This window comes from Notothenia rossii, assembly GCF_949606895.1.
Source record: "Notothenia rossii genome assembly, chromosome: 7".
Classification (NCBI taxonomy): domain Eukaryota; kingdom Metazoa; phylum Chordata; class Actinopteri; order Perciformes; family Nototheniidae; genus Notothenia; species Notothenia rossii.
The window spans coordinates 52,131,917-52,158,963 of NC_136905.1; the positions used below are offsets into that span (position 1 = coordinate 52,131,917).

The window sequence follows — 27,047 nt, forward strand, 5'->3', positions numbered from 1 at the left end:
CTTTGCCAAAGGAGACCCAGGATCTCAAAAAACCTAAAGAACCTTGTGTTGAACTAAAGAATGGAGAGATAGATGCTTTGCTAGAGGAGAACCAGGAACTCACAGAACCAAAGAACCTTGTGAGGAAGTAAAGGATGGAGAGGTAGATGCTTTGCTAGAGGAGAACCAGGATCTTACAGAACCTAAAGAACGTTGTGAGGAAGTAAATAATGGAGAGATAGATGCTTTGCTAAAGGAGAACCAGGAACTCACAGAACCTAAAGAACCTTGTGAGGAAGTAAAGGATGGAGATAGATGCTTTGCTAAAGGAGAACCAGGATCTCACAGAACCTAAATAATCTAGTGAGGAAGTAAAGGATGGAGTGATAGATGCTTTGCTAAAGGAGAAACAGGAGCTCATATAACCTAAAGAAGGTTGTGAGGAAGTAAAGGATGGAGAGATAGGAGCTTTGCTAGAGGAGAACCAGGATCTCACAGAACCTAAACAACATTGTGAAGAAGTAAAGGATGGAGTGATAGATGCTTTGCTAAATGAGAACCAGGAGCTCAGAACTTGAAGAAGGTTTTGATGAAATAAAGGATGGAGAGATAGGTGATTTGCTAAAGGAGAACCAGGAACTCACAGAACCTAAAGAACCTTGTGATGAAGTAAATGAGAGAGAGATAGATGCTTTGCTAAAGGAGAACCAGGATCTCACAGAACCTAAAGAACGTTGTGAGGAAGTAAAGGATGGAGAGATAGACGCTTTGCTAGAGGAGAACCAGGATCTCAAAGAACCTAAAGAACCTTGTGAGGAAGTAAAGGATGGAGAGATAGATGCTTTGCTAAAGGAGAACCAGGAACTCACAGAACCTAAAGAATGTTGTGAGGAAGTAAAGGATGGAGAGATAGAGGCTTTGCTAAAGGAGAACCAGGATCTCAAAGAACTGAAGGAACCTTGTGAGGAAGTAAAGGATGGAGAGATAGATGCTTTGCTAAATGAGAACCAGGAGCTCAGAACTTGAAGAAGGTTTTGATGAAGTAGAGGATGGAGAGATAGATGATTTGCTAAAGGAGAACCAGGAACTCACAGAACCTAAAGAACCTTGTGAGGAAGTAAATGAGAGAGAGATAGATGCTTTGCTAAAGGAGAACCAGGATCTCACATAACCTAAAGAATGTTTTGAGGAAGTAAAGGAAAGAGAGATACATGCTTTGGTAAAGGAGAACCAGGATCTCACAGAACCAAAATAACCTTGTGAGGAAGTAAAGGATGGAGAGATAGGAGCTTTGCTAGAGGAGAACCAGGATCTCACAGAACCTAAAGAACGTTATGAGGAAGTAAAGGATGGAGAGATAGGAGCTTTGCTAAAGGAGAACCAGGATCTCAAAGAACTGAAGGAACCTTGTGAGGAAGTAAAGGATGGAGGGATAGATGCTTTGCTAAATGAGAACCAGGAGCTCAGAACTTGAAGAAGGTTTTGATGAAGTAGAGGATAGAAAGATAGATGATTTCCTAAAGGAGAACCAGGAACTCACAGATCCTAAATAACCTTGTGAGGAAGTAAATTATAGAGAGATAGATGCTTTGCTAGAGGGGAACCAGGATCTCACAGAACCTAAAGAACCTTGTGAGGAAGTAAAGGATGGAGAGATAGATGCTTTGCTAAAGGAGAACTAGGATCTCAAAGAACCTAAAGAACCTTGTGAGGAAGTAAAGGATGGACAGATAGATGCTTTGCTAAAGGAGACCCAGGAAATCAAGGAACCTAAAGAACATTGTGTGGAAGTAAAGGATGGAGGGATAGACACTTTGCCAAAGGAGACCCAGGATCTCACAAAACCTAAAGAACATTGTGATGAAGTAAAGGATGGAGAGATAAATGATTTGCTAAAGGAGAACCAGGATTTCCTAGAACCTAAAGAACCGTGTGTGGAAGTAAAGGATGGAGAGATAGATGCTTTGCTAGAGGAGAACCGGGATCTCACTGAACCTAAAGAACCTTGTGAGGAAGTAAAGGATGGAGGGATAGATGCTTTGCTAAAGGAGAATCAGGATCTTACAGAACCTGAAGAACCTTGTGAGGAAGTAAAGGATGGAGTGATAGATGCTTTGCTAGAGGAGAACCATGATCTCACAGAACCTAAAAAACCTAGTGAGGAAGTAAAGGATGGAGAGATAGGAGCTTTGCTAGAGGAGAACCAGGATCTCACAGAACCAAAATAACCTTGTGAGGAAGTAAAGGATGGAGTGATAGATGCTTTGCTAGAGGAGAACCAGGATCTCACATAACCAAAATAACCCTGTGAGGAAGTAAAGGATGGAGAGATAGGAGCTTTGCTAGAGGAGAACTAGGATCTCACAGAACCTAAAGAACCTTGTGAGGAAGTAAAGGATGGAGAGATAGGATCTTTGCTAGAGGAGAACCAGGATCTCACAGAACCTAAACAATGTTGTGAGAAAGTAAAGGATGTAGAGATAGATGCTTTGCTAAAGGAGAACCAGGATCTCACATAATCTAAAGAATATTCTGAGGAAGTAAAGGATGGAGAGATAGATGCTTTGCTAAAGGAGAACCAGGATCTTAAAGAACAGAAGGAACATTGTGAGGAAATACAGGTTTATATGGAGATTGAGCGGAATGTCTTGAGGGCTGACTTTGAGAACCTGAACCTGAGATATGGAAATCTCCTCAAGACGCAGATGAAGGACGGAGCAGAGATGTACATCTTGAGAAAGTAGAACCATGTGGAGATTGTCCCTTTGTTGGGGATCAACAGAAAGCTCAATGTGGAGAAAGAGGAGAAGGATCTGGAGTTCGCCCGCCTGCAAGAGGAGAACCGGACGCTGAAGCTACGATGTGGGGTGGAGGAGGTGGAGGAAGAGGAGAACCAGACGCTGAGCCTACGATGTGGGTTGGAGGAGGGGGAGGAGGAGGAGGAGGGAGAGGAGAACCAGACACTGAGGCAACGATGTGGGGTGGAGGAGGGGGAGGAACCAGGAACCTCCTCCTCCTCCTGGCAACGATGTGGGGTGGACGAGGAGGAGGAAGAGGAGGAGGCTGTGGAAGAGGACAAGGAGTGGGAGGAGGCTGTGGAGGAGGAGGTGGAGTTTGAACATAGCTCTCTTCTGATCCCAACAACGACGAGCAGACTATCACAATGGAAAAGGTTCCTTTACGACTTCATCTACGGCCGCCCGAGCCTCGCCAAGAACATAGTCTTCTTCACTAAAGAGTGAAGCTGACTCAGCAGCTCTGAAATCAGCTGATCACTGATAACCAATAGAGTTAGACATCAAAACAAGTCAGAGTGAGCAACTTATACTCAGTCTGGATATTTATTAGAACAGTCATTAGATCAGTTATTAGAACAGTTATTAGAGCAGTTATTAGATCAGTTATAAGAACAGTGGTTTGATCAGTCATTAGAACAGTTATTACATCAGTTATTAGAACAGTTGTTGGATCAGTTATTAGAACAGTTATTTGAACAGTTGTTGGAACAGCTATTAGAACAGTTATTAGAACAGTCATTAGATCAGTTATTCGAACAGTTATTAGATCAGTTATTAGAACAGCTATTAGAACAGTTATTAGAACAGTTATTAGATCAGTTATTAGAACAGCTATTAGAACAGTTATTAGAACAGTTATTAGATCAGTTATTAGAACAGTTGTTGGATCAGTTGTTGGATTAGTTATTAGAACAGTTATTAGAACAGTTGTTGGATCAGTTATTAGAACAGTTGTTGGATCGGTTATTAGAACAGTTATTAGATCAGTTATTAGAAAAGTTATTATATCAGTTATTATATCAGTTATTAGAACAGTTATTAGAACAGTTATTAGATCAGTTATTAGATCAATCAATCAATCAATCAATGTTTATTTATATAGCCCAATATCACAAATGTTACATTTGTCTCAGTGGACTTCACAGTTTGTACAGAATATCAGTATGACAATACGACACCCTCTGTCCTTAGACCCTCACATCGTACAAGGAAAAACTTCCAGAGAAAACCCCACAGTTTAAAGGGAAAAATGGGAGAAACCTCAGGGAGAGCAACAGAGGAGGGATCCCTCTCCCAGGACGGACAGACGTGCAATAGATGCCGTGTGTAAATTGAAAAGATAATACATTTGCAACATAGGTAGTCCAAATGTTTTGAAATGCATGTGTGTATAATAAGAAGATGAATCCACGAGGATATCCATCCAGGACTTATGATCCAGGACCGCAGCCACGACTCAAGATCCAGGACTCGCAATCCATGACACAGGACCGCAGGATCATCCATGACTCCGGATCCCGGCGTAGATAGACACCAAAAAGAAAGAAATTTGGGGAAGCTGGGTTAATCGGAACATGAGAGTACACAGGTATAGACAGAGAGAAGGAAGAAGTAAGATGTCCCCCGACAAACTAAGCTTATATCAGCAAAACTAGGGGCTGAATCTAATCAGCCCTAACTATAAGCTTTATCAAAAAGGAAGGTCTTAAGCGCACTCTTAAAAACGGATAGGGTGTCTGCCGTCCGAACACAAACTGGAAGCTGATTCCACAAAAGTGGAGCTTGATAAGAAAAGGCTCTGGCTCCCATTGTACTTTTAGAGACTCTAGGAACAACCAACAACCCTGCATTCTTGGAACGCAATGCCCTAGTAGGACAATAGGGTATAATGAGTTCTTTAAGGTAAGATGGCGCCTGCCCATTAAGGGCTTTGTAGGCGAGAAGAAGAATTTTAAATTCTATCCTGTGTTCTATAGGGAGCCAGTGTAAGGCAGCCAGAACAGGAGTAATGTGGTCCCTTTTCCTAACTCTGGTTAGTACACGAGCTGCAGCATTTTGAATCAGCTGAAGCGACTTGACTGACTTCTTGGTACACCCTGATAATAAGGAGTTACAATAATCCAGCCTTGAAGTAACAAATGCATGGACTAGTTTCTCTGCATCGTTTTGAGGCAAGATATGCCTGATTTTTGCAATGTTACGTAGATGGAAGTAGGCGGTCCTTGAAATGGATTTTATGTGGGTGTTAAAGGATAAATCCTGATCAAATATAACACCAAGATTCCTTACAGTCTCACTGGAGGCCAAATTAATGCCATCCATAGTTAATATATCTTTAGATAATTTGTTTCGTAGATTCTTCGGGCCAAGTACAATAACTTCAGTTTTGGTCGTGTTTAACATCAAAAAATTTAAGGTCATCCACGTTTTTAAGTCCTTGAGGCAGTCTTGAATTTTATTTAGATGATTAATTTCATCAGGCTTGATTGATAAATATAGTTGAGTATCATCCGCATAACAATGAAAGTTTACAGAATGATTCCTTATAATATTGCCTAACGGAAGCATATATAGGGTGAACAAAATAGGTCCAAGCACTGAGCCCTGTGGCAATCCATGGCTAACTTTGGTTTGCATGGAAGATTCATCGTTGACACGTACAAACTGAGAGCGTTCAGATAGATAAGACCTAAACCAGCCTAAAGCAGTTCCCTGTATGCCAACTAAGTGCTCTAGTCTTTGCAATAGGATATCATGGTCGATAGTATCAAATGCAGCACTAAGATCGAGCAAGACAAGAATAGAGACAAGTCCCTTGTCAGAGGCTATTAGAATGTCATTTGTGACTTTAACCAGAGCTGTCTCTGTGCTATGTTGTGTTCTAAAGCCAGACTGAAAATCTTCAAATAAATCATAGTTTCTTAAGTAATCACACAGCTGTTTTGCGACTGCTTTCTCAAGAATTTTTGAGAGGAACGGAAGATTAGAAATAGGTCTATAGTTGGCTAAAACCTCTGGATCGAGGTTGTGCTTTTTAAGAAGCGGTTTTATCACTGCTACTTTGAATGATTTTGGAACATAGCCTGATAATAAAGACATATTCATAATATTTAATAAAGAAGTGCTAATTAATGGAAAAACTTCTTTTAACAGCTTAGTTGGAATCGGGTCTAAGATACACGTTGATGGTTTAGAAGAGAGAATCATTGAATTTAGATTTAGAGCATTAGATCAGTTATTAGAACAGTTATTAGATCAGTTATTAGATCAGTTATTCGAAAAGTTATTAGATCAGTCATTAGAACAGTTATTAGATCAGTTATTAGAACAGTTATTAGATCAGTTATTAGAAAATATAAGAAGTCCACTTTAATGAAATGTAATGTCACTCTATCGGGTTCCCCTGTGTCTCAGGGTTCCCCCGCATTGTGATAGGATTTGGGATCATTAAGCGTTCCCAGATTCTGTAATCATGAAAAAAAGAACATCCCTTCCTTTCTGCTCTGTGGGTTCTCCTGGCAGCTCAGGTTCCCAGCAATAAATGGACTTTAGGTACATTTTGAAAAAAAAGTTAAAGTCCAGGACCATTTGGGGCAGGGGGGAAAGGTGGGAGGCAGGTTGGAGAGGTCAGGGGAGAGATGTCAGAGGGGGTGGGAGGGAGAGAGGGAGGGAAAGAGAGGGAGAGAGGGAGGGAATGTGAATTCATGTTTTTTAAAGCTTTTCACTAATCAACTGTTTGCTGTTAAAATGCTATTTATATTTATTCTGAAAAGTATCGGAAAAATACAAATAATTATTGAATTTATTGGAAGTGTAATATATTTATTGCATAATTTCTCCTTTATATACAAATATGTTGGTGATCTATTTTATGAAAGCACTGGAGCTCTGTGATTGGATCATCTCTCGTTATTATGATGGGACTTTTTCATTTTTTAAATTGAATAATACACACACACACACACACACTTTTTTTTAAATACATGTATTTAATTCATTTTTAAATCCATGGAAAACATCTTATTTTTAAAGTGGTGGAACCCGAGACATCAAAATTAGTTTTGTTATAATTTACATTGTTTAAAACAGGAGGTTAGTGTGTGTGAGCGGTGACGTTCACTTTAACAATAAAACATAAACCCTTCAGGTTCCTCTGGACACTTTAGCTGAGCACAAACGGTTTAATCATGTGATCACAACCTCCACCAATCACAGCCAGGTAACAACATCAGGAGATAACTCCATACAATGGCCCTTTCTGATTTCATCAATCCCCCCTCCTCGGCTCCTCGGCTCCTCGACTCTTCAGCCTCATCCCAATACCCCTCCTCGACTCCTTCTTTCCCTCACTCGCTTCCCTTCCTTGCGTCTTAACTCTGCCTCGGTAAGATGGGAGCGAGAGACACGAGGAGGTGACGCGAGGACAGAGGAGTCCTCAGGTATTAATTGTGATGTCCTCGTTCACTCAAACGTCACTTTTAAACGACGTCTGTTAATGACGACATATGCACAGCTGTATCCCCTCTCATCAGGCTTCACTGAATAACCCTTTAGAACCGGCCCATTTTTTGTTAAATATTTATTTAAATGAATGAATCTTTCTCTTGTTAGTCAAGGTATTCAATGTATGATGGTTGGTCCTGCTTTTGTGTTCCGTTTTGATGTAAATAGCCTACATTTAAATACAAATATAATTATAGTAATGTGAAAGCCTTTTAGAAATGAATTGCACATAATAATTCCCACGGAGCTGTGAGCACTTATACATTTATGTGACGCTTTCCCACTCATCTTCCAGTTCTCCGTTTTCCTCTGTTGAAATCGACCAGCTGTGAAGGTGGGGCTTTTATACGCGAGTAGTGAAAGCACTTCCGCGTAGTCTGATCGCGTTTAACCTCCCTTTAGGCCCATTCCCAAACCGCCCCCTACACCCTACCCCTCCGTTTGCGCGTTCAGACGGAGGGTCCGCCATATTGAGGGCTGTTCCAAAGCAACGAGTGTGGAGTGGTGTGGAGGGGGAGAGGGCTATCAAGCACTCAAACAGCGAGTCTGCAGCGGTGCTGACTTGAGACCGGTCTCTACCTGACCGGAGTCACGCTGTGTGTGTCCGTCAGGAAACAAGCTGTTTACAAGTAGTTCCAGCAAACATCCACTGATAAACTGCAATGTTAACAACCTCATGATAGCCTCATATGTTTTAACTTAGGATCATACCTGTGTTTAGTCAAAAAGGTAAATGTGTGCATTTTATTATAAAGTTGTGTATATTCACAGACTGTTGCAAAAACTAAGAAGCTTATAAACATCAGGTTTAAAACTAAAAGAGCTTTACAAAAAAGTAACACAATGAAAGATGTTTGGAGTTTTATTTGAGTCATTAATTTACATTTATTGTCTAAGAGATGCTGATTTGAAACCGTTGTTATATACAGTTAAGGCATTTCCTGTTTCTGCCGGAGAGAGGGGAGGCCGTCCCAACGCTTGCTGCTGTATTTACTCCCTCCATCTGACAGGAGGGAGCCTCGTTGAGCTGCGAGTGTGGCTACAGACGGAGTTCACTCCGTCACGGAGGGGTAGGGTCGAGGGAGTGGTTTGGGATTGGGCCTTCGTATCCTCCCGCACCCCGCACCCCGCACCCCGCACCCCTCCTCCCTCAACCCTCCTCGACTCCTCCGTGTGCATTTCAGCTATTGGGACGTCCTTCAAAATGGCGTGTCTTGATCGATTTCTGGGTCAAGTCCCGGAGGAGGGGAAGAGAGGAGTCCCGACTCCTCAGTCCTCCGGTAGTGACCCGGAAATGAATTTCAGCGTGCCATGTTGAAGAACATCTTATTTCTCTAAATGCACTTCGAAGATCGAGCATCGAGGATGCTCTCTGGAGGAGCTATAACCGAGGATACACTGGCTGCAATTCACTTCGGTTAAATGGATTCCTTGCGTCCCTCACTTGCGTAGTTTCCCTGCGACTAGTCCCTCCCACCAGGGAAGCATGGAGAGACGCAAGGAAACCACGAGAAGAAGGGAAATGAGTTTTAAGAGCAATAGGACGTCCTTTCCTCCGGAGCGTCACGTGAAGCGACGTCCGTTTGTGATGACGCCGCACAGCTGATCGTCTGACAGCAGCTCTGTCCCCGTCATTTTCACAAACGCTCTGTTAGTACACATTTACTGACATAAACATTTGTATCATCTGTTGTAGACCCAAATAAATAAAATAAAATAAGAACTCATTCTCAAAAAAGATAAACGCCATTCTTAACATGTATAAACGAACAATAGTTGGATTAATATTGATTAGAGTGCAAAACATAAATAAAATAATTGAGAGAAGAAAAAGAGATATGTTATCAATCAAAACCCAGTTAGATTAACATTCATTGGATTGCACACTTTGTTTGTGTGGATATGTAGCACATTAACATTTTAAATAGTACTTAATGACTGACTAAATGGAAATGACAATAAATTAAAATATAAAATGAAAAAAGCGATCATGAAAATGTTTCCAATAAATGAAGAAAATTATTTTTGACCACTCTGTTGTTCAGATATATCACATAATTGTAACTAAATGATACATTAATTGAAACAAAACACAGTATAAACTGAGGAGTGACTCCAGTGAGGTTCATGTATTTTCTTCACTCCGCTGTTAAACTGCTCTCATGTCAAGAAGCATCACATCAGTGCATGCACTGCATCGTCCAATCAGTTAGTGATACACAGTAAGGGGGCGGGGCGAGTGTCTGAGGATTTCATCGGAGGATGGTCTGGTGATTCCTCGATTATCGCTCCTTCATTATCACTCCTCGATCCTCGATCCTCGGTCCTCCGGCAAAAATAAGGCCACTGGGACACTAGTCAAGATGACGCAGACAAATCAACTTCCGGTGATACAGAGACCGAGGAGCGAGGAAATAAAAAATAAGATAAGTGAAACGCCGCCACTGATGGGTCTTCCACGGCTCCTCAGCCGATGCATTTCCGGGAACGGTGGAGGCGTGACGCACGGCCGGACTTCTCTCAGCCAATGACAGCTCTGCATGCATCCCTTGGATATTATTTCAGTAACTGCTTTCATCGCGACGCGATATTTACAGTGAGAACAGCTGTGAGGTCCTTGCAGAAAGCAGAGCAGTGTGTAAAATATATATCACTCAGTATAACAGGCCTACATTACTCTCTGTATATGTATGCTGTAGTTTAGTAGATATCTACAAACAAAGAGTCAATATTTTTCTAAGACCATTCAGTGCTTCACGTAATAAAATACACAACGGCTGTAGCCTGATTATGCTTTAGGAGCTGTAGGTGTGTGTGGTACAGTGTGTAGGTGTGTGTGTTGTACAGTGCGTTGATGCGCCGGACAGATGGGTCTCAGCTGGTTTGGTGTCTTATGCTTACTTCTGTAAATACAACTTTTGGCCCGTAATTTTAATTCCCCATTTCAGCGACCAGAGAGAGGGGGGGGAACATATCCAGTCTCTGATTGTGTTACGTTATTATGAGAGTGCTCTCATACTTGTTTGATTCTGAAATTGTATATATTTATATAAATATATTTGTGTGTGTGTGTCCGCATCTGTAGCCTGTTATTGTCTCATTATACTGCACTGCCAATGAATTAAAAGTAAATATATAAGTTGTCATGAACACATCTTTCCATCAGACAGAGGGCTGCTGTGCCTCCTGTCATCATTAATAGACGTCTCTTTAAAATGACCACTCAGAGGAGAGAAGTTCTCATTTCTCTAACCGCCTGCTGCTTCCCCTCCTCGGTCCTCTGCTCGCATCTCCTGTGGGCGGCACTAAGTCTTGAGGATAGGAGTCGAGGATAGGAGTCGAGGAGGGGAAATTAGAGTATTGAGAAACCTCTTTAGTCCCGCCCACAGAAGAGGAAAGATTCCAGGAAATGATGGCAGAAAGACAAAACAAACATAGTCAGGACAAAGAAAAGGAAGAAAGAAAACAACAAATAACCAAAAAATGGGGACAATCACAAACAACACGCCCAACAAACTACTCTCCTGACTATTCCAAAGGACAGGGAGAAGAAGATGACGACGGCGGTACACAGTCTGAAACCAGTGGACACTCCCCATACCATGAACAGTCACAGCAACAACGCAGTTTTGCATCTCCTCCTAAGAATACTAGTAGCGACGAAAACGAGCAACATTACCCTGGGACATGCCCCAAAACTAGAAGAACCAAGACTGGTGCACATACCTCCATGCCATTGATAGCGGCTGGAAGAGGATTTGACTATCAACCATGGACTCACAGGGACACGGAATCATTAGTGGCAAAACTACCTCCACTCACCCAAGGAGGACAGAAGTGGGTGAATGATCTGGAGAAATACACAGTCCAAGACCACCTGTGCTTGGGAGACATGAGGGCACTGCTTGGACGGATAGAAGGAAGACTAGAGGCAAGAGCAGTGGATTCCAAGGCCAAATGCACCAACTCTCCACATGACATTTCGTTCAACACAATCAGGTCGAGCTATTGGGCTGCCATATGTCACATTTACCCAACAACACGCAGTTTACATGCCCTCAACAGTCTGAGAAAAGAACCTGGGGAAGACATGTATGCCTTCCTGAAGAGATGTGAAGGAGTGTGGGAGGACTGCACTGGAGAACGACATGACATTTCGCCGTCTGTCGTAATGCTGTGGAAGAACGCGGTCATCAAAGCCCTTCCCAAATCAGTGCAGGCACGCCTGGGAGATGTGGTGGGATTAGAAGCTAAACTCCCAGTAGAATGGAGACTACATCTCATTCACCACGACATCAAATACCAGGAAATAAAGGCGGAAGGCGATGAAGAAACAAAGAAACTGGCGAAAAGACTTTTGAAGATGCAGGTAGCTGAGAAAGATACCGAAGCCACTATAAAAAATTAATTGACAAGGCAGATGCCAGCTGTAACAGAAATGGTCATACCATCAGAGGAAGCAGGGCATACGCCTCAAACAGTTCAAACTCAGATAGTGCCAGAAAATCAGAGGCAGAACCAACAAAGAGGTAGAGGCAGAGGAAAAGTTCTCCGGTTTGAGGGATGTGCAATCAGCTGGCCCATTGGGCCAGAGATTGTCCACAACAACAAATGCAATACCCACCACAAGCACTACAATGCGATCCTACACAATTTCAGCAGCCCCAGACACAACAGTATTATCCCCAAGTGCAGCAACCACCTGTGTATACTCCTGTCCAACTACAGCCACAAGCACCCATGTACATGACTATACAGTATCAACAGAGGGGAGGACCCAGTGGTGGCAGAGGATTCCAGGGACAACCAAGAGGAGGAGGGGTGCCAAACATGAAGCAAATGCCTCTGACAGCTTGGAGTGGTCCATACCTATGAGGAGGCCCAGAGGATCCAATCACAGGTGACGCAATTCCAGCCCAAGATGAACCAATGGTCACCTGTGAGATTGAGGGAGAAAAGGTGGAAATGATGGTGGACACAGGAGCCACACCTTCCTGTTTGACTGGATTGAAAGGACAAGCACCTCCACTCTCAAAACACACCTTCAAAACAGTTGGATACTCGGGAAAAATTGATGTACAGAGATATACATTACCATTGGTCACAAAAATTGGGAAGCAACTCCTGCAACATCCTTTCCTCTATGCCCCAAACTGTCGCATAAATCTGATGGGAAGAGACCTGCTCGTAAAATAAGGAGCGAGAATTCTATGCACACCAGATGGGCTGATTATCCAATTTCCAGGCCAGATACCACTCTACCAGACGTACGACGGACAACAGAGAATCATGATGATGGCAGCAAATCCAGAAAACGACGAAGAAAATGACACAACCACTGTGTACTGGAGCCGCCTGATCACCACTTAAATCGATACTCCACATGTCCAAAGAACTTACATGGCCTGGAAGCCATGGATAAATACACTGGGACCCTATGGGCCCCCTTAAGATCCTCTACATTGTACGTACAATTATCTAAGGCGACCAGATGAAGAATATCAAGGCAAGGCAAGGCAAGTTTATTTATATAGCACCTTTCAACACAAGGCAATTCAAAGTACTTTACAAAAAATTAAAGACATTAAGAAAATGGCATTTAAAATCAGTCATTTAAAAGAAAAGTTAATAAAAGAAACATTAAAAGAAAAAATACATGGATAAAAGTTACAGTGCAGTGCAAGATATGAATAGTTCAATTAAAAGCAGCGACAAAAAGAAAAGTCTTCAGCCTGGATTTAAAAGTAGTCAGAGTTGTAGTGGACCTGCAGGTTTCTGGGAGGTTGTTCCAGATATTTGGAGCATAATAACTGAACGCTGCTTTGCCATGTTTAGTTCTGACTCTGGGGACAGAAAGCTGACCCGTCCCTGGGGCCTGAGAGATCTGGATGGTTCATAATTTAGCAGGAGGTCAGAAATGTATTTTGGGCCTAAACCATTCAGTGCTTTATAAAACCAGAGCTTGCCAGCCATTAACCCAGCTGTGTGATGTCACACGTGGAAAACACCAGCCTCGTCTGGATTGTTTGTTTTGTATCCTTCCGCTATTTTCGCTCAACATATGTGTAACGGGACCTCGCTAAACTTTTTTTATCCAACAATTCATGATGGTGAAGCGATGTGTAGTTCAGTTTTGTGGTAATTCAAGCCTGTCAGGTCACAGTGTACACGAATTTCCGAAAAACACGACTGTTAGACGTCAGTGGATCCGTTTTGTCCAGACCAAAAGAGCGAACTTTCATCCGCCGCACGAGAAATCACAAGCTGTGATATGTGGTAGCCATTTCACCCCAGACAGTTTTGAAGGAGCTTTGATGGTGAAATTAGGCTACAAGACCAAAAAAACGCTTAAGTTAGATGCTGTACCCACCATAAACCCTGAAAGACCGGCCGAAACTCCAAAAGCATCAGGCGCAAAGAGAGCCAGATCTGCTGCATGTTCGTCGTTAACGACTGCCAGCAATGTTGACAGTTTCTTCACTTCGTCAGGCAAAAAAACGAAAACAAGTGAAATATGCCAACATCCTAGAAGGGCTCTTTCCAAATTAGAGGTGGCAAGGGTATGTGTTATTTCATTAATATCAAATTAATATGTTTTGTTTTGTTTTAGACTGAAAACAAATGTAGATCTATGAGAGTTTGGTGTGCTGTATTTATGGGGCCTATGATAAAAGTGTGATTTAAGTTATTCAACCCATTTCTGGGGAAACATACATAAATAGTAAGAATTTGAGTTGTTAAGATGTGTGCCTAAATAAAATAGAATTAGCTTGTGTGCATATGTCTGTCTCATTAAAAGCTAAACGTTTTGAGACCAACATGATTGCTGCAGGATCCATCCCTGAAATTGTTAGGTGTTTTTAACTGTTTGTTTTTGGTTCCAGTTGCTGACAGAACAGGATCATGTCTCGAGCGACTCAGATGTTTATATGGAATCTAATTTGCCAGAAGATCCTGCTGCAGCTTCGGTGACTGAAAGCACATTGCCACATAGATCTGAGGCAAGCACACAGTGCTCAACTCGAACAAGACCTTACTATAGAAGCAAAGGTACAGAAGAAAACAGTTACAAAATATAGATTGGTGAATTGTTGTTATCATGTGTCTCTGTATCACTTTTGACATTCCATGTGTTGGACAATGTTATGGTTACTACCATTTCCAATGTACAGGGACCTCAACAGATCCAGTTATCATGGTTGATGCATGTACACAGTATGAAGAGCAAGAAAGTGCATCTACACCAACAGTGTCAACACCAAAGAAAGGTTGTGCTACACTTGTATTCAACGCTGATCAGACACCCATCAAAGATGACTCTGACTCTGACTACAAGCCTTCGGAGCAGTCGATTGATGAGGCATTACAGGAAAAAGAGGAGGAGATATGTGAAGAAGATAGGTTAGTTGTGTGTGAACATACCATAGTTTAGTTAGAAGGTAATGAAAATAAATATAAACAGATTTACATTAATGTACTTGTAACAAAACACATCATTGATAACGTTTTTTTGCTTCCAGACAAAGGCAAGAAGAACTTTTGCACAAATGCCCCAGGAAATATGCACAAGACAAGAAGTATTTCGTCTTTGAGGCCAATTTGTTGGAGCTGTTCCAGTATTGCCCAATTTGTGCTGGATCAAGTTCTAACGAGGTTGTTAACAACATTGGCAGTTTAGTGCAGATCAGGCAGAAATGTGGAAACTTTAAATACACAAGAGTATGGAACAGCCAGCCATTTCTCAATCAACTTCCTGTTGGAAATCTGATCATGTCGGCATCAATTTTGTTGTCAGGAAGTCTACCCTCCCAGACTCTAAGGGTGTTTGACATCATGAAAGTTTGCAGGATTAGCCGCAATACCTACCATCGTCATCAATCATCCTACATCATCCCATCCATAGTCAACGCCTGGCAAACAGAACAGACGAGTCTTGTGGAGAGACTCAAAGGCATGGAAGGTGGCATACATCTGACAGGGGATGGTCGTTGTGACAGCCCTGGCCACTCGGCCAAATATGGAGGCTACACGGTGATCGAACAAAGGATCAACAAAGTGCTGGATACCCAACTAGTCCAGGTAAATAGTTAGTGAATTAAGTACATGTAGTAATATTCTTGTACATGGTACAGTACAATTTACCACACTTCTAACTTAATACTTATGAATGCAAGGTATGAAACCACAATACAAATACAGTATAGGACAATGATGACATATTACCAATGTTGTTTATGTCGTTATTCAGAGCAATGAGGTAACCAGCAGCAATGCTTGTGAGCTCGAGGGCTTGAAGAGGTGTCTGACACTCCTGACCGAGACGCATGAGCTGGATGTCGCATCTATGGTAACTGACAGGCACAAATCTATTGCAAAGTACCTGAGAGAAGAAACTTCGCACAACCCCCGCACAGCAGAGCTGTAACATCACTTCGATGCATGGCATATAGCGAAAGGTGTGAATTTGTGTGCTCATTATGGAAGTAGAACTGAATTTATTAGATTATTGTACATTTGTGTTGTATTATATATGCTTCTTTGCTACATGTATGTTGGTAATTAATTGAATCTTTTAATTACAGGACTTGGTAAAAAGATCGATGCCCTCGCCAAAAAGAAGGGTTGTGAAGATGTTGGTTTGTGGAAGAAATCGATCATTCACCATATGTACTATGTCGCAGGGACAGTTCCAGAAGGGCAGGCTGACTTGTTAGGGGAAAAGTGGAAGTCTGTTGCTAACCATGTGCAAGACATACATGAGCATGATACCGAGATATACCCCATGTGTGACCATGCCCATTTACTAGGTGACAACAGAAATAAACAATGGCTTAAACCAGGTACATGGAAAATGTTTTTGCACATACTGGAATAATTTAAAGGCAAAATTAAGAGTCAAATTTAGTTGCCAAATCAGAAAGCCACCTGCCCAGGCAGCAGTCCTGGTGTTAATCTCTTTCCCTAAAAATGTAAACTATTTATTGCAGGATCTAAGCCAGCCGAGCTGCTGAATGACATCTTAACCAATCCCCATGTACTTAAGGATATCAAGAAGATCTCGAGTACATACCAAACATCATCTCTGGAAGCATTCCATAGTTTAATCATTCGCTTTGCACCGAAGCATACAGGATTCATGTGGCTCTGTCAGCTTGCTAGGTAACTAATGATAATCTGGTACTAAATGGATTTCTTTTAATTGTATTTTAGGGATACTTTGATTCTATATTTTCTGTAATTGTTTAGTCTACATAAGAAATAATCGTTTTAAATATTTATTTCAGGTACTACTTGGCAGCACTACACTACAACGAAAACAGTGCAAGACTACAGGCTGTGACTCGAGAGGGCCAAGAGCGTTTCACAATCTGTTTCCCAAAGTTCAAAAAGGGTCAACATTCAGTACGCAAGGAAAAGACACCAGCAACATATAGTAAGTTTAGATAGGGGACAGATTTTAATATACCAAATTACCAATACAGTAACACATGAGCATTCCGACCCTGCTAAACTATTCTATTATTTTTAGAGTACACAACAAACATTCTTGAAGATCTTCTGCAAGCCTATTCTGATTCGCCACAGGACTTGAGAGAGTCCATCCAAGAAGTCCGTGACCAAGACCCACAACCTTTGGCCTCAGAGATGGACCACCCCGATAAAGATGAGGCAGTGCGTCAGCACAGGTGTCGGTTCATTAACCAGTAACAGTGTTTACTAGACTATCTTTAATCTTTGCTTTGAAATAATATTCATGCTTTCTTTTGTGGTGTGGTTCTTATCTTGTGTAAACAGTTCCTTTTCATTTTGTACAAAAACTTTTCTTGTATCTATGGGTGATACTTCATAATAGTGTACTTCAAATAAAATTGACAATATCTCTATGCTTATATACTGTATTAACATAATACCTGGCAGACTGTCAAACTGGTTATTGAATCCTCTGGTGATCAGCCATCAATATTATACATTTTTCTTTTGTTGTGATTGTTTCTACTCACTCATATCACTGATATTATTGCCTCATACATTACATTCTGCTGTTTATGTCTGTGCTTATTGGTGGGGTGTCGGGACCTACATTTCGTGCAATGCACTTCTACTGAACCAGTAGGCACAGTGTTCCAACATCCAGGTTCTACTTTCTTCTGGTTGATCAGATTAGCATTCAAGATATTACTATCATTAGTAGAGAAGCTGAATTAAAGCCCTAAGAATTAAAAAATACTTTTGAGCTGTGAATGTTTCCTGATTGCCATAAACATTGATCATGGGTGCTGGAAGATTGTTCACAAAACTCGGGTCAGAATTAAGGTACTACAGGTGTTATGCCAGCTTGAGCTAAATGTCACCAGAGTACAGTGAACTTGCCTAGTGACTGAAAAATATAAAAGTTGAAGTGAAACAAGTAAGGCCAAAAATGAATTACGTCTGAATATCTTTATTATTTTTACCACTTTTAATTATTTGTGGGCTCGTACATATACCAAAATAGACTAATGTACACTGCAATAAAGATCAAATGTTACAAGTGAAAAATTAACAAAAGAACCCTTTTTTATTTATCAAACAGTAAATTAGTACAATCTTACAAACTTGTGATTTGGAAAATGTTATATTTACATGTTTCTTTGGAAAAATAATATTGTAAATGATGTACTTTGTAAATTATTTACATCATGCGAAACCATTTTAACCGGTTCAGCTGCATGACTTATGTCAAATTACAGATTTGGCCATTGAAATCCCTGATAGCGGCCTCCCGGTTCAGGGTAAGTCTTCCGTATCTCGGTTACAGCACATGCAGGCAGCGGGACTCTGATTTTTGGGCCGAGTACACCCCAGCACCAACGTACAAACTGTCGATAAGCTGTATATCGATACTTCCTAATGAAAAAAAAGTATACAGATTATAAATATATTTGGAGAAAAATAAAATGTTATGTAGTTCTATTATGTAGCAATGGTTACAAATTAGCTTACACATGATATTTGTATTTTACTTGTACAAAATAAATATGAGGTTGTACATGACTGCTTGACAGAATCATAGACCTCTTATATATTTCCTCTCATGTGTAGTTGTTTCTTTTCCCAAGCATACATTGAACTTGCATACACAGAAAAAATAAAAGCCAAGCTGTTTTTGACTGCTTGAAAGAGTTTAATGGTATCTTTAAAAGTGTACCATATCTGTAGCGACTAAAAGTATTATATGAAAGCAAAGCTGCAATAGGCAGTTGGGTCAATCAATATTTACTTACTGGTGTAGTGTGCCATCAACGGCTCTGTGTTGTTGTTTGTACTGAAGATACGCTATTTTCAGTGTCCAAACACTGAGACAGCCTTCTCTAAAGCCTGGGTGGCTAATAATGCACCTTGGTTTCTCGTCGGTGTCTTCTGTCTGGTCAGTAGGTTGCAAACTGTCTATTTGTTCCATCACCTGCCAGATCTCTCTGCAGCATACACATTCATCTGCAGTGGGCATGCTTTCACAGCATTGACTTGTACACCTGAATATTGTACATAACATAAAAAAAAAACAATATCTGCCGGACGTGTGAGGAACAGATGACAAATTAAGATCGACATTTAGTGCAGGTCAAATTAAATAAAACAGAATTTACCATTCAGTAATGCCGACTCGAGTCTCGCCGGCTGCGGAATCCGCTTCTCTTTCACAAGTTTCTGCCTCGTTGTTCGATTTCCGGGCAGGAGGCTCGTACTGATAAGGCAAGATGCCTTGAAGTGAAAGGCTAGCTTGTTCACTCTCTACTTCTGTAACTGAATCCAGATAACCCACCGAATCTGAGCTTGAATGATCGCTGTCGCTGTCGCTGTCTGAAGTTGTCGCGTTGCTTGCCATTTGGACTGATTTTGTAAAATGTCAATATTTGCCACGTGTGACGTCACCGCTCGTTCGGGAGTGATCGGGGGCGTACTCGGCAAACTTCGGAACCAATATCGTTTTTTAACGTATATGTCATTTAATTATGACCAAACTTTAAACATTTTTATTTATTTTTATTCTGGTGATATCTAAACTAGATGTTAAAAAACACCTGTGTTAGATGCATTACATGGCCTTTAAGTGGATGTAATGAAGACCTTTACAAGAGCAGTCTCAGTGCTGTGGTTTGGACGAAAGCCTGACTGGAACACATCAAAACAGTTATTTAAATGCAAGAAGTTACTCAACTGTTGAAAAACAACTTTTTCAATGATTTTACCTAGAAATGGCAGGTTTGATATGGGCCTGTAATTGTTCATTACTGAAGCATCTAGATTATTCTTTGTTAAGAGTGTTTTAATGACAGAAGTTTTCAGGGCCTGTGGAAAAATACCTGAGTGAAGAGATTTGTTTACTATATGAAGTAGATCTGAGGCCATGCAAGGAAATACATCTTTAAAAAATCCTGTTGGAATAATATCAAGGCAGCAGGAGGAGGATTTCAGAAGTTGAATAATGTCCTGTAGGTTTTTATCATTAATCTGATGGAATTGTGTCATGATGTCTGAATTGATATTAGGTGGACATAGGTGGACACATTTGCTGTACCTGATACAGAGGCACTGACTGCTTGTCTGATTTTCTGAATTTTGTCAGTGAAGAAGGAGGCAAAATCATTGCACGCCCTGGTGGATAGAAATTCAGAGGCTACTGACAGTGGGGGGTTAGTTAGTCTGTCGACGGTAGCAAACAAGGCACGTGCGTTGTTTTTGGTAAATGATGTCAGAGAAGAAAGACTGTCGTGCGTTTTTTAATTTAATCCAAATTATAAAGGCCAAGTCTCTCTTTATAGATTTCAAAGTGAACCTGGAGATTTGTTTTTCGCCACCTGCGTTCAGCTTTTCGACATTCTCTTTTTTCTGTTTTCACGGTCATGGCCTTTCTCCAAGGAGATATTTTCTTGCCAGATACTTCCTTTACCTTAGTTGGAGCAATGGCATCTATAACATTTTGAATTTTTTGAATTAAAATGATCTACTAGCTCATTTACTGAGATGTTAGCAGGGGCGAGTGTGGAAGAAAAATTCTGAGTAAACATTTCCCTAGTATTTTCAGTTGAATATCGCTTTGTGGTTACCTCTTTTTGAACATTTTTGTGAACAGAAATAGAGCTCTCAAAGAACACACAGGAATGGTCAGAGAGTGCAACATCAGTCACCACAACCTTAGAGATATTCAGACCCTTTGAGATAATTAAGTCCAGAGTGTGCCCCTTATTGTGCGTGGGCTCTGTCACATGCTGAGTCAGTCCATATGTTGTAACTTGTTAGTTAAGGCAGTAAAGCATTTGATTATTTGATTTCTTCATATAAGTTAAAAGGTACGTTTTACAAGAAATGCTTTTATTTTGAAGTGCAAGTATGTCCCTTCCTCTAACTGCTTCCTGTTGTTCAAAATTGAATACGAGCATGTCGAGTGCATTTTCTCTGTCTTCCACCGTTCTTTTTGGAAACTGTTTAAGGAATATAAAGTAAAGGTTCAGTTTAAAATAGACTGTGCTTGGTTCTTCATTCGAAGCTTCTATTACACAACATTTTGGTGCCAAAACCAGGGATTCTCAAGACTTTTAAGACTTTGAACTGTGTCGTAGTTTGGAAGCTAACTGGCTAATGCTAGCTGTTGAAATGACTGAGCGCTACGAACGGATGAGACGGAAGCCGGGAACAATACGAGCCTCGACAACGAAGCTGATTACTCGTATAGAAGAGGAGGTGAGCAAAGATGAACCAGACTCTGATAGACTCCGTGCAATGCTGACGTTATTGTCGAACAAGGAAGAAAGTTTATTACACTTAGACAAAGGCATTGAGGATGGAACGCCTTGAGAATGAATAGAGTGACATTTGGAGTGTCACCTAGCCCTCTCCTGTTAGCTGCAACAATAAGAAACCCTATCAAGCAGTATGAAACAGAGCAGCATGTAGCAGTGGAAGCACTGAGAGAGTCTCTCTATGTTGATGATTTCATTTCCAGCTCATGTGATGTGGATGAAGCCTTTTCAGTTACCACAACAGCAAAGGAGATTATGTCTCACGCTGGCATGAACCTTTGCAAATGGGTGACAAATTCACCAGATCTGAGAGCCAAGTGGACAGAAAGTGGAGTGGAGCACACAACAGAAACAGCCACTTGTGGAAATGTACTGAAGGTGTTAGGGTTAGTATAGAAAGCAGAGATGGATCATTTTGTATTTGACTTAAAGGGACTGCTGGACATTTTAAAAGGCGAAGAAAATACAAAAAGAAGTGTACTACAGACATCAGCTCGAGTATTTGACCCTATCGGTTTCCTGACTCCTTTCACTATAAGTGTAAAGTGCCTGTTTCAAGAACTGTGGGAGAGGGGAATTGGTTGGGATGAGCAGCTGCCTTCAGACTTGGCTGAAAAATGGGATCAGTGGTGTGCAGAGCTGCCAAAGCTCCACCTGGTGGCCATTCCGAGGTGGTACCAAATTGAGATCCAACCAAACTGCATGTCTTCTGCGATGCCAGCGAAAAGGCATACAGTGCTGTTGCCTATCTACAAAGACAAAACAAAGATGGAGACGTTGTAACAAGTTTTGTGGCCTCAAAGTCAAAGGTAGCTCCATTGAAGAAAATGTCAGTACCCCGCTTGGAGCTTATGGGTGCACTAATCGGGTCAAGGTTAGGGAATAATCTTCTCAAGCCACTCAACATGGAAAAGATTCAGCTTTACATGTGGAAAGATTTGATGATCGTTTTCCATTGGATTCGCAGCTCAGCACAAAGGTGAAAGCCGTTTGTGTCAAACAGAGTGGATGAAATACAAGGACTCACAAATCCAGAGTTGTGGGCTCACTGCAGCGGCTAAATCAATCCTGCTGATTTACCCACCAGAGGCCAGAGCGTCGAGAACCTCATCCAAAGCAAGCTGTGGTGGAGTGGACCCACTTTACTGTTATCCACAGATGGAGCAGGAGTCATTGATGAGAGCTGTGATGCAGATGAGGTGAACGCTGATCTTAGGTCTAAGTTTCAGGCTGTAGTACAGTTTACTAGCACTGAAGAAGCTGAACCACTACTAGACCTAGAGAAATACAGCAGGTTAAAAACTGTATTGAGGATAACTGCATGGGTGAAAAGGTTCATAGCTAATGCCCGTTCTAATCAAAGGATTCAGGGAGAGCTAACTTCAGAAGAGCTCACAGCAGCAGAAGTGTACTGGGCAAAGGTAACCCAAGAGCAACATTTCAACCAGGAAATGTGTCAGCTGAAATCTGGACAAAACATAAAGAGAGATTCGAAAATCAAAGACTTGAAACCATTCTTAGATGAAAACACCCTTTGAAGTAACTGGGGTAGATTTTGCAGGGCCATTGTATGTGAATTCTAGCGGTCAGGCTAAGAAGGCATATATTGCACTTTTCACTTGCGCTGTCACCAGGGCAGTGCATTTAGAGTTAGTGTCAGATCAGACGACAGAAAGTTTCCTCTTAGCCTTAAAGAAATTTATAGCAAGACGAGGACTGTGTAAAGTTATTTACTCAGACAATGCTAAAACATTCAAACGAGCAGACCAAGATCTAAAGGAACTATGGAAGTCATTCAAGGGCTCAGAGCTCACAGAGTTTTTCACTGACAAGGGGATCACCTGGAAGTTTATTGCCGAGCGAGCTGCTTGGTGGGGCGGCTTCTGGGAGAGATTAGTGAGATCTGTTAAAACATGTTTAAAGAGGGTCATGGGGAAGGCTTCACTGAACTTTGAAGAGCTAACAACCATGCTTGCAGAGGTTGAGGCTGTGTTGAACTCCAGGCCTCTATCCTATGTACATAATGATGCATCAGAGCCTCAGCCACTTACCCCCTCTCACTTCCTAGTGGGGAAAAGACTAACCTCTCTACCACAAAAAACGTTGCTTCCACCATCTCAGGCAAACTATGCGAGCAGAGAGGACATGAGCCGGAGATGGCGGTACCGGCAGAGACTCTTAACCAGCTTTTGGAACAGCTGGAAAAAGGACTACTTGATGCAGTTGAAATCAGCTCACAGGTGTGAAACACCTACACCCACTTTGCTGAAGGTGGGAGATGTCATCCTCATCGGAGAGGTCAACACTCACAGGCAGAATCGGAAAATGGGTAGGATAACAGACCTGTTTCCAGGGAGAGATGGACTCATTCGTTCCTGCGTTGTCCGGACTTCTACGGGCAGTTTGTTGAGCAGACCTGTTCAGTTAATATATCCATTAGAGATAAGTTAATGGACTGAAAAGTGATGAAAGAATCTTCATTGTGTGGGAGAATGTTGTAACTTGTTATTTAAGGCAGTAAAGCATTTGATTATTTGATTTCTTGATATAAGTTAAAAGGTACGTTTTACAAGAAATGCTTTTATTTTGAAGTGCAAGTATGTCTCTTCCTCTAACTGCTTCCTGTTGTTCAAAATTGAATATGAGCATGTCGAGTGCATTTTCTCTGTCTTCCACCGTTCTTTTTGGAAACTGTTTAAGGAATATAAAGTAAAGATGTCCCGATCCGATTACGTGATCGGGGATCGGAGCCGATCACGTGATTTTCAAAAGATTGGAATCGGGAGAAAAAAAATCGGGTATCGGGATTTTTTTTTTTTTTATAATTTTTTTTTTTTTAATTTTGTATTCAATGTTACAAAACAAAAATGACCATGTTCAAGTCTTAAAGTCATTCTGAGGCCTTAGTTTTGGTTTCAAATTACAGAACATCATGTATGTGTTGCTTCTTTGGGCTTGTTTTCATAGACCTGGTTGCTTATTTCTCTCAAATCTGGCAACAGAGTGGGCAGGGCGCCGTGTCTAATTGTAGCAGTAAGCTAACGAGTACTGAAAGCTTTATTTAGTTTTGATCCAATGCTGCACAACTGAACTGATCCAATGCTGCTGTGAAAGAAAGAAGCTATATCCATGTTGGATAGAATATCCAATTTAAATAAAAAAAATAACCTTAAGGGACCACTTGAATGCTTTTTTTCTTTTTTTTCTCTTAATGCATTGCATAAAGATCGGATCGGGAAAAATCGGTATCGGCAAATTGTCAAAATCAAATGATCGGAATCAGATCGGGAGCAAAAAAAGGTGATCGGGACATCCTTAATATAAAGTAAAGGTTCAGTTTGAAATAAACTGTGCTTGGTTCTTCATTCGAAGCTTCTATTACACAACACCATAAAAGAACACAAAACAGTTCTTTAGCCCCTCTTTCCTGGGGGTTGTCAACATGGATGTTAAAATCACCAACAATGACTAAACGGTCAAAGTCAATACACACTATAGACAGCAGTTCAGTAAAGTCATCAAAAAAGCTTGCACAGTATTTGGGTGGTCTATAGATATTTAGGAACTGAGCTCGAGAGGATAATTTCCGCTGAAGGGCCACATATTCAAAAGAAGCAAAGTTCCCATAAGATGTCTTCCTGCATTGAAGGGAATCATTGAACAAAATAGCAACTCCACCCCCTTTCTGGGGGTGAGAGCTGGGGGATGAATGAAGAGTATCCTCAAAGGCGTTGACAGGGGGGGAGACTCCACCATTTGTGTCATAGGTCTCCCATAATCAGAACGTTCCTCAGGCGGGTGCAGTGATACTTCTTCGAGGTTTTCTGCACGATGTGTTGTGTCTTTCTCCTGTTTTGATTCCTCTTGCCGCTTGTCCTTGGCAGAGGGAACAGATTGATGACGCAGACTGTTGAATATGTGAGAGATAAACAATTTCACTCCTGACTTGTTCAGGCAAACTCCATTTGTCTTGTAAAGATGTCTGCAATCCCAGAAAAAGTTAAAATTGTCAATAAAATGGACAGAATGGTAAGTACAGGCAGTTGAAAGCCACGTGTTCAGTGCAAACAGTCTGCTGAATCTCTCCACTCATCTTCTGACTGGCGGTAGAGGGCCACTGATTAACACCTCTGCATTTAGAGAGCTGACAGTTTCCAACAGACATTTAAAGTATTTTTTCAGCATTTCTGACTGTTGTTTCACAACATCATTTGTTCCAATGTGCAGTACCACATTATTCACAGTCGGATGTTCAGCCCCAATATATATGCAGGATCTTCTCAGCCAAGTCAGAGACCATATCCTTGGGAAAACATAGTACTTTGGTGTTGTTCTTACTAGACAGACCTTTTACATCTCTTACACCCACAATCAGAGTTTCAGTCCCAGTCGTTAGCTTTCCCTCTAGCCTTTTATTTTTGAAGTAGCTGTTGGTCCTTACCCTGCTGTGTGAGGAGGACAGGTTATCCAGGTCATCAGAAAGAGATCTCCGGTTCTCGGTCAGCGGAGCGTATCTGTTCTGGATTGGCACACTTGGTGGTTTAGGAGGATTGTTTGTAGTTCTCCCTTTAGCAGCTGTCCATGGCTGTTTCCTAGTATGAATAGGGGTTGAAGAGGCGCTCTTCCTGGGTGATAACAATGCAGGCCAGCCGGTCGCATCACAGATTTCAGAGCGCTGGGCTCTGCCTGTTATTCGTCCTCCCAAATCCCATGGAAATGATTTACTCTTAGGCTTTGCACCCAGAGAGTTCCAGGGAGGACTAATACTTGTAGATTTATTACCTGGTACACAGCCCTCCTGTTCCTTGGAATCCTTGTAGCTGCTAACTAGCTGTGAGTTAGCATACCCTTGTCCATTATTTTGCAACACTGGTAAAGTGGTGTCATTCCCATTCACTTCCACGTTAACTTCCAACCGTTGCATTTTCATTTCCAACACAGCCATCTTCTGTGAAGTTTGTGTAAGTCCTCTGTACAGAACGGAGGCTTTTTGCTACCAACTAGCTTAAGCTAAATAGCATGCAGTAGCCTACCAGTTTTTAGCTGTGGCTAGGCCAGGCAACTGTAAGACTGAGGTCGTCGTAAAAATGCTGAAACCCTCCGGCTATTTACGAAGATTAACTGTCCCAGTTATAGGTTAATGTCCAGGAGCCGCTGCTCGAAGTTTTCAGAGAATAAGAATAGGAAAATCAGCATAAAAAGTAAGCAGAGGCAAGAGCAAGCAGAAAAGCGTCTGCACTGTAAGAAAGATAAGCACACAAGCACACAAATATCAAGACGCGTGGATGGAAGATAAAGAGGGAAAGATGGAAGATTTGACTGTAGCAGACATCTACGTAGGACCGCAGGGTGTAGCAGCAGCGGTCAAACTCACACCAGAACAAAAACAATGGTACAATTTATCTGAAGAATCTGTTCCTCATGTCACACTCGCCATGACCATAGGAGCTGAGTCCAGAACATTGGTTCCAATGATAAAGACTGCATTGAACACAGAATGGTTGGCAACAGAATCACCTTTCCTGTGGCGATCAACAGACCAGACGATGTGGAGGATTTGAAACAATAGCCAGGAACAAGGGCTATTGGAGAAGCAAGAATTGGACAGAGATCATGGACCATCCGGACACAGAAGAAATGCTGATGCAGGTGCCTACACATCTTTGGACCAATGGAGACTATGATGTTGGATTAGTGAATCATGAAGTCTCTGTGGAGCTGGTGGAAAATTACAAACCATGTTGGTGCCCGCAATACAAATTGAAGCAAGAACAAATAGATGGGATGGGAAACACCATTCAAGGATTGTTGCAAGCTGGAGTAATCAGACACACCGGCTCAAATTGGAATACTCCCATCTTGCCGGTACCAAAAGCTGGAAACAAGGGATCGAGAATGGTCCATGATCTAAGAGAAGTCAACAATGTCACTAAAACTGCTAATATTCCTGTTCCCGATCCACATGTAGCATTACAAAATCTTAATC

General features: G+C 41.5%; 1 protein-coding gene across 1 annotated transcript; it reads left to right on the forward strand.

Annotated features, from left to right (window-relative positions):
- The first annotated feature begins 13,820 nt into the window (after nucleotides 1-13,820).
- Nucleotides 13,821-17,560, forward strand: LOC307013046 (uncharacterized protein). Its single transcript, XM_079640275.1, has 8 exons — nucleotides 13,821-14,330; nucleotides 14,453-14,681; nucleotides 14,801-15,359; nucleotides 15,529-15,736; nucleotides 15,863-16,120; nucleotides 16,268-16,439; nucleotides 16,565-16,713; nucleotides 16,810-17,560. The coding sequence occupies exons 1-4, from the start codon at nucleotides 14,210-14,212 to the stop codon at nucleotides 15,703-15,705; spliced, it is 1,086 nt and encodes a 361-aa protein (XP_079496401.1). The 5' UTR covers nucleotides 13,821-14,209; the 3' UTR covers nucleotides 15,706-15,736; nucleotides 15,863-16,120; nucleotides 16,268-16,439; nucleotides 16,565-16,713; nucleotides 16,810-17,560.
- The last annotated feature ends 9,487 nt before the right edge of the window (nucleotides 17,561-27,047 follow it).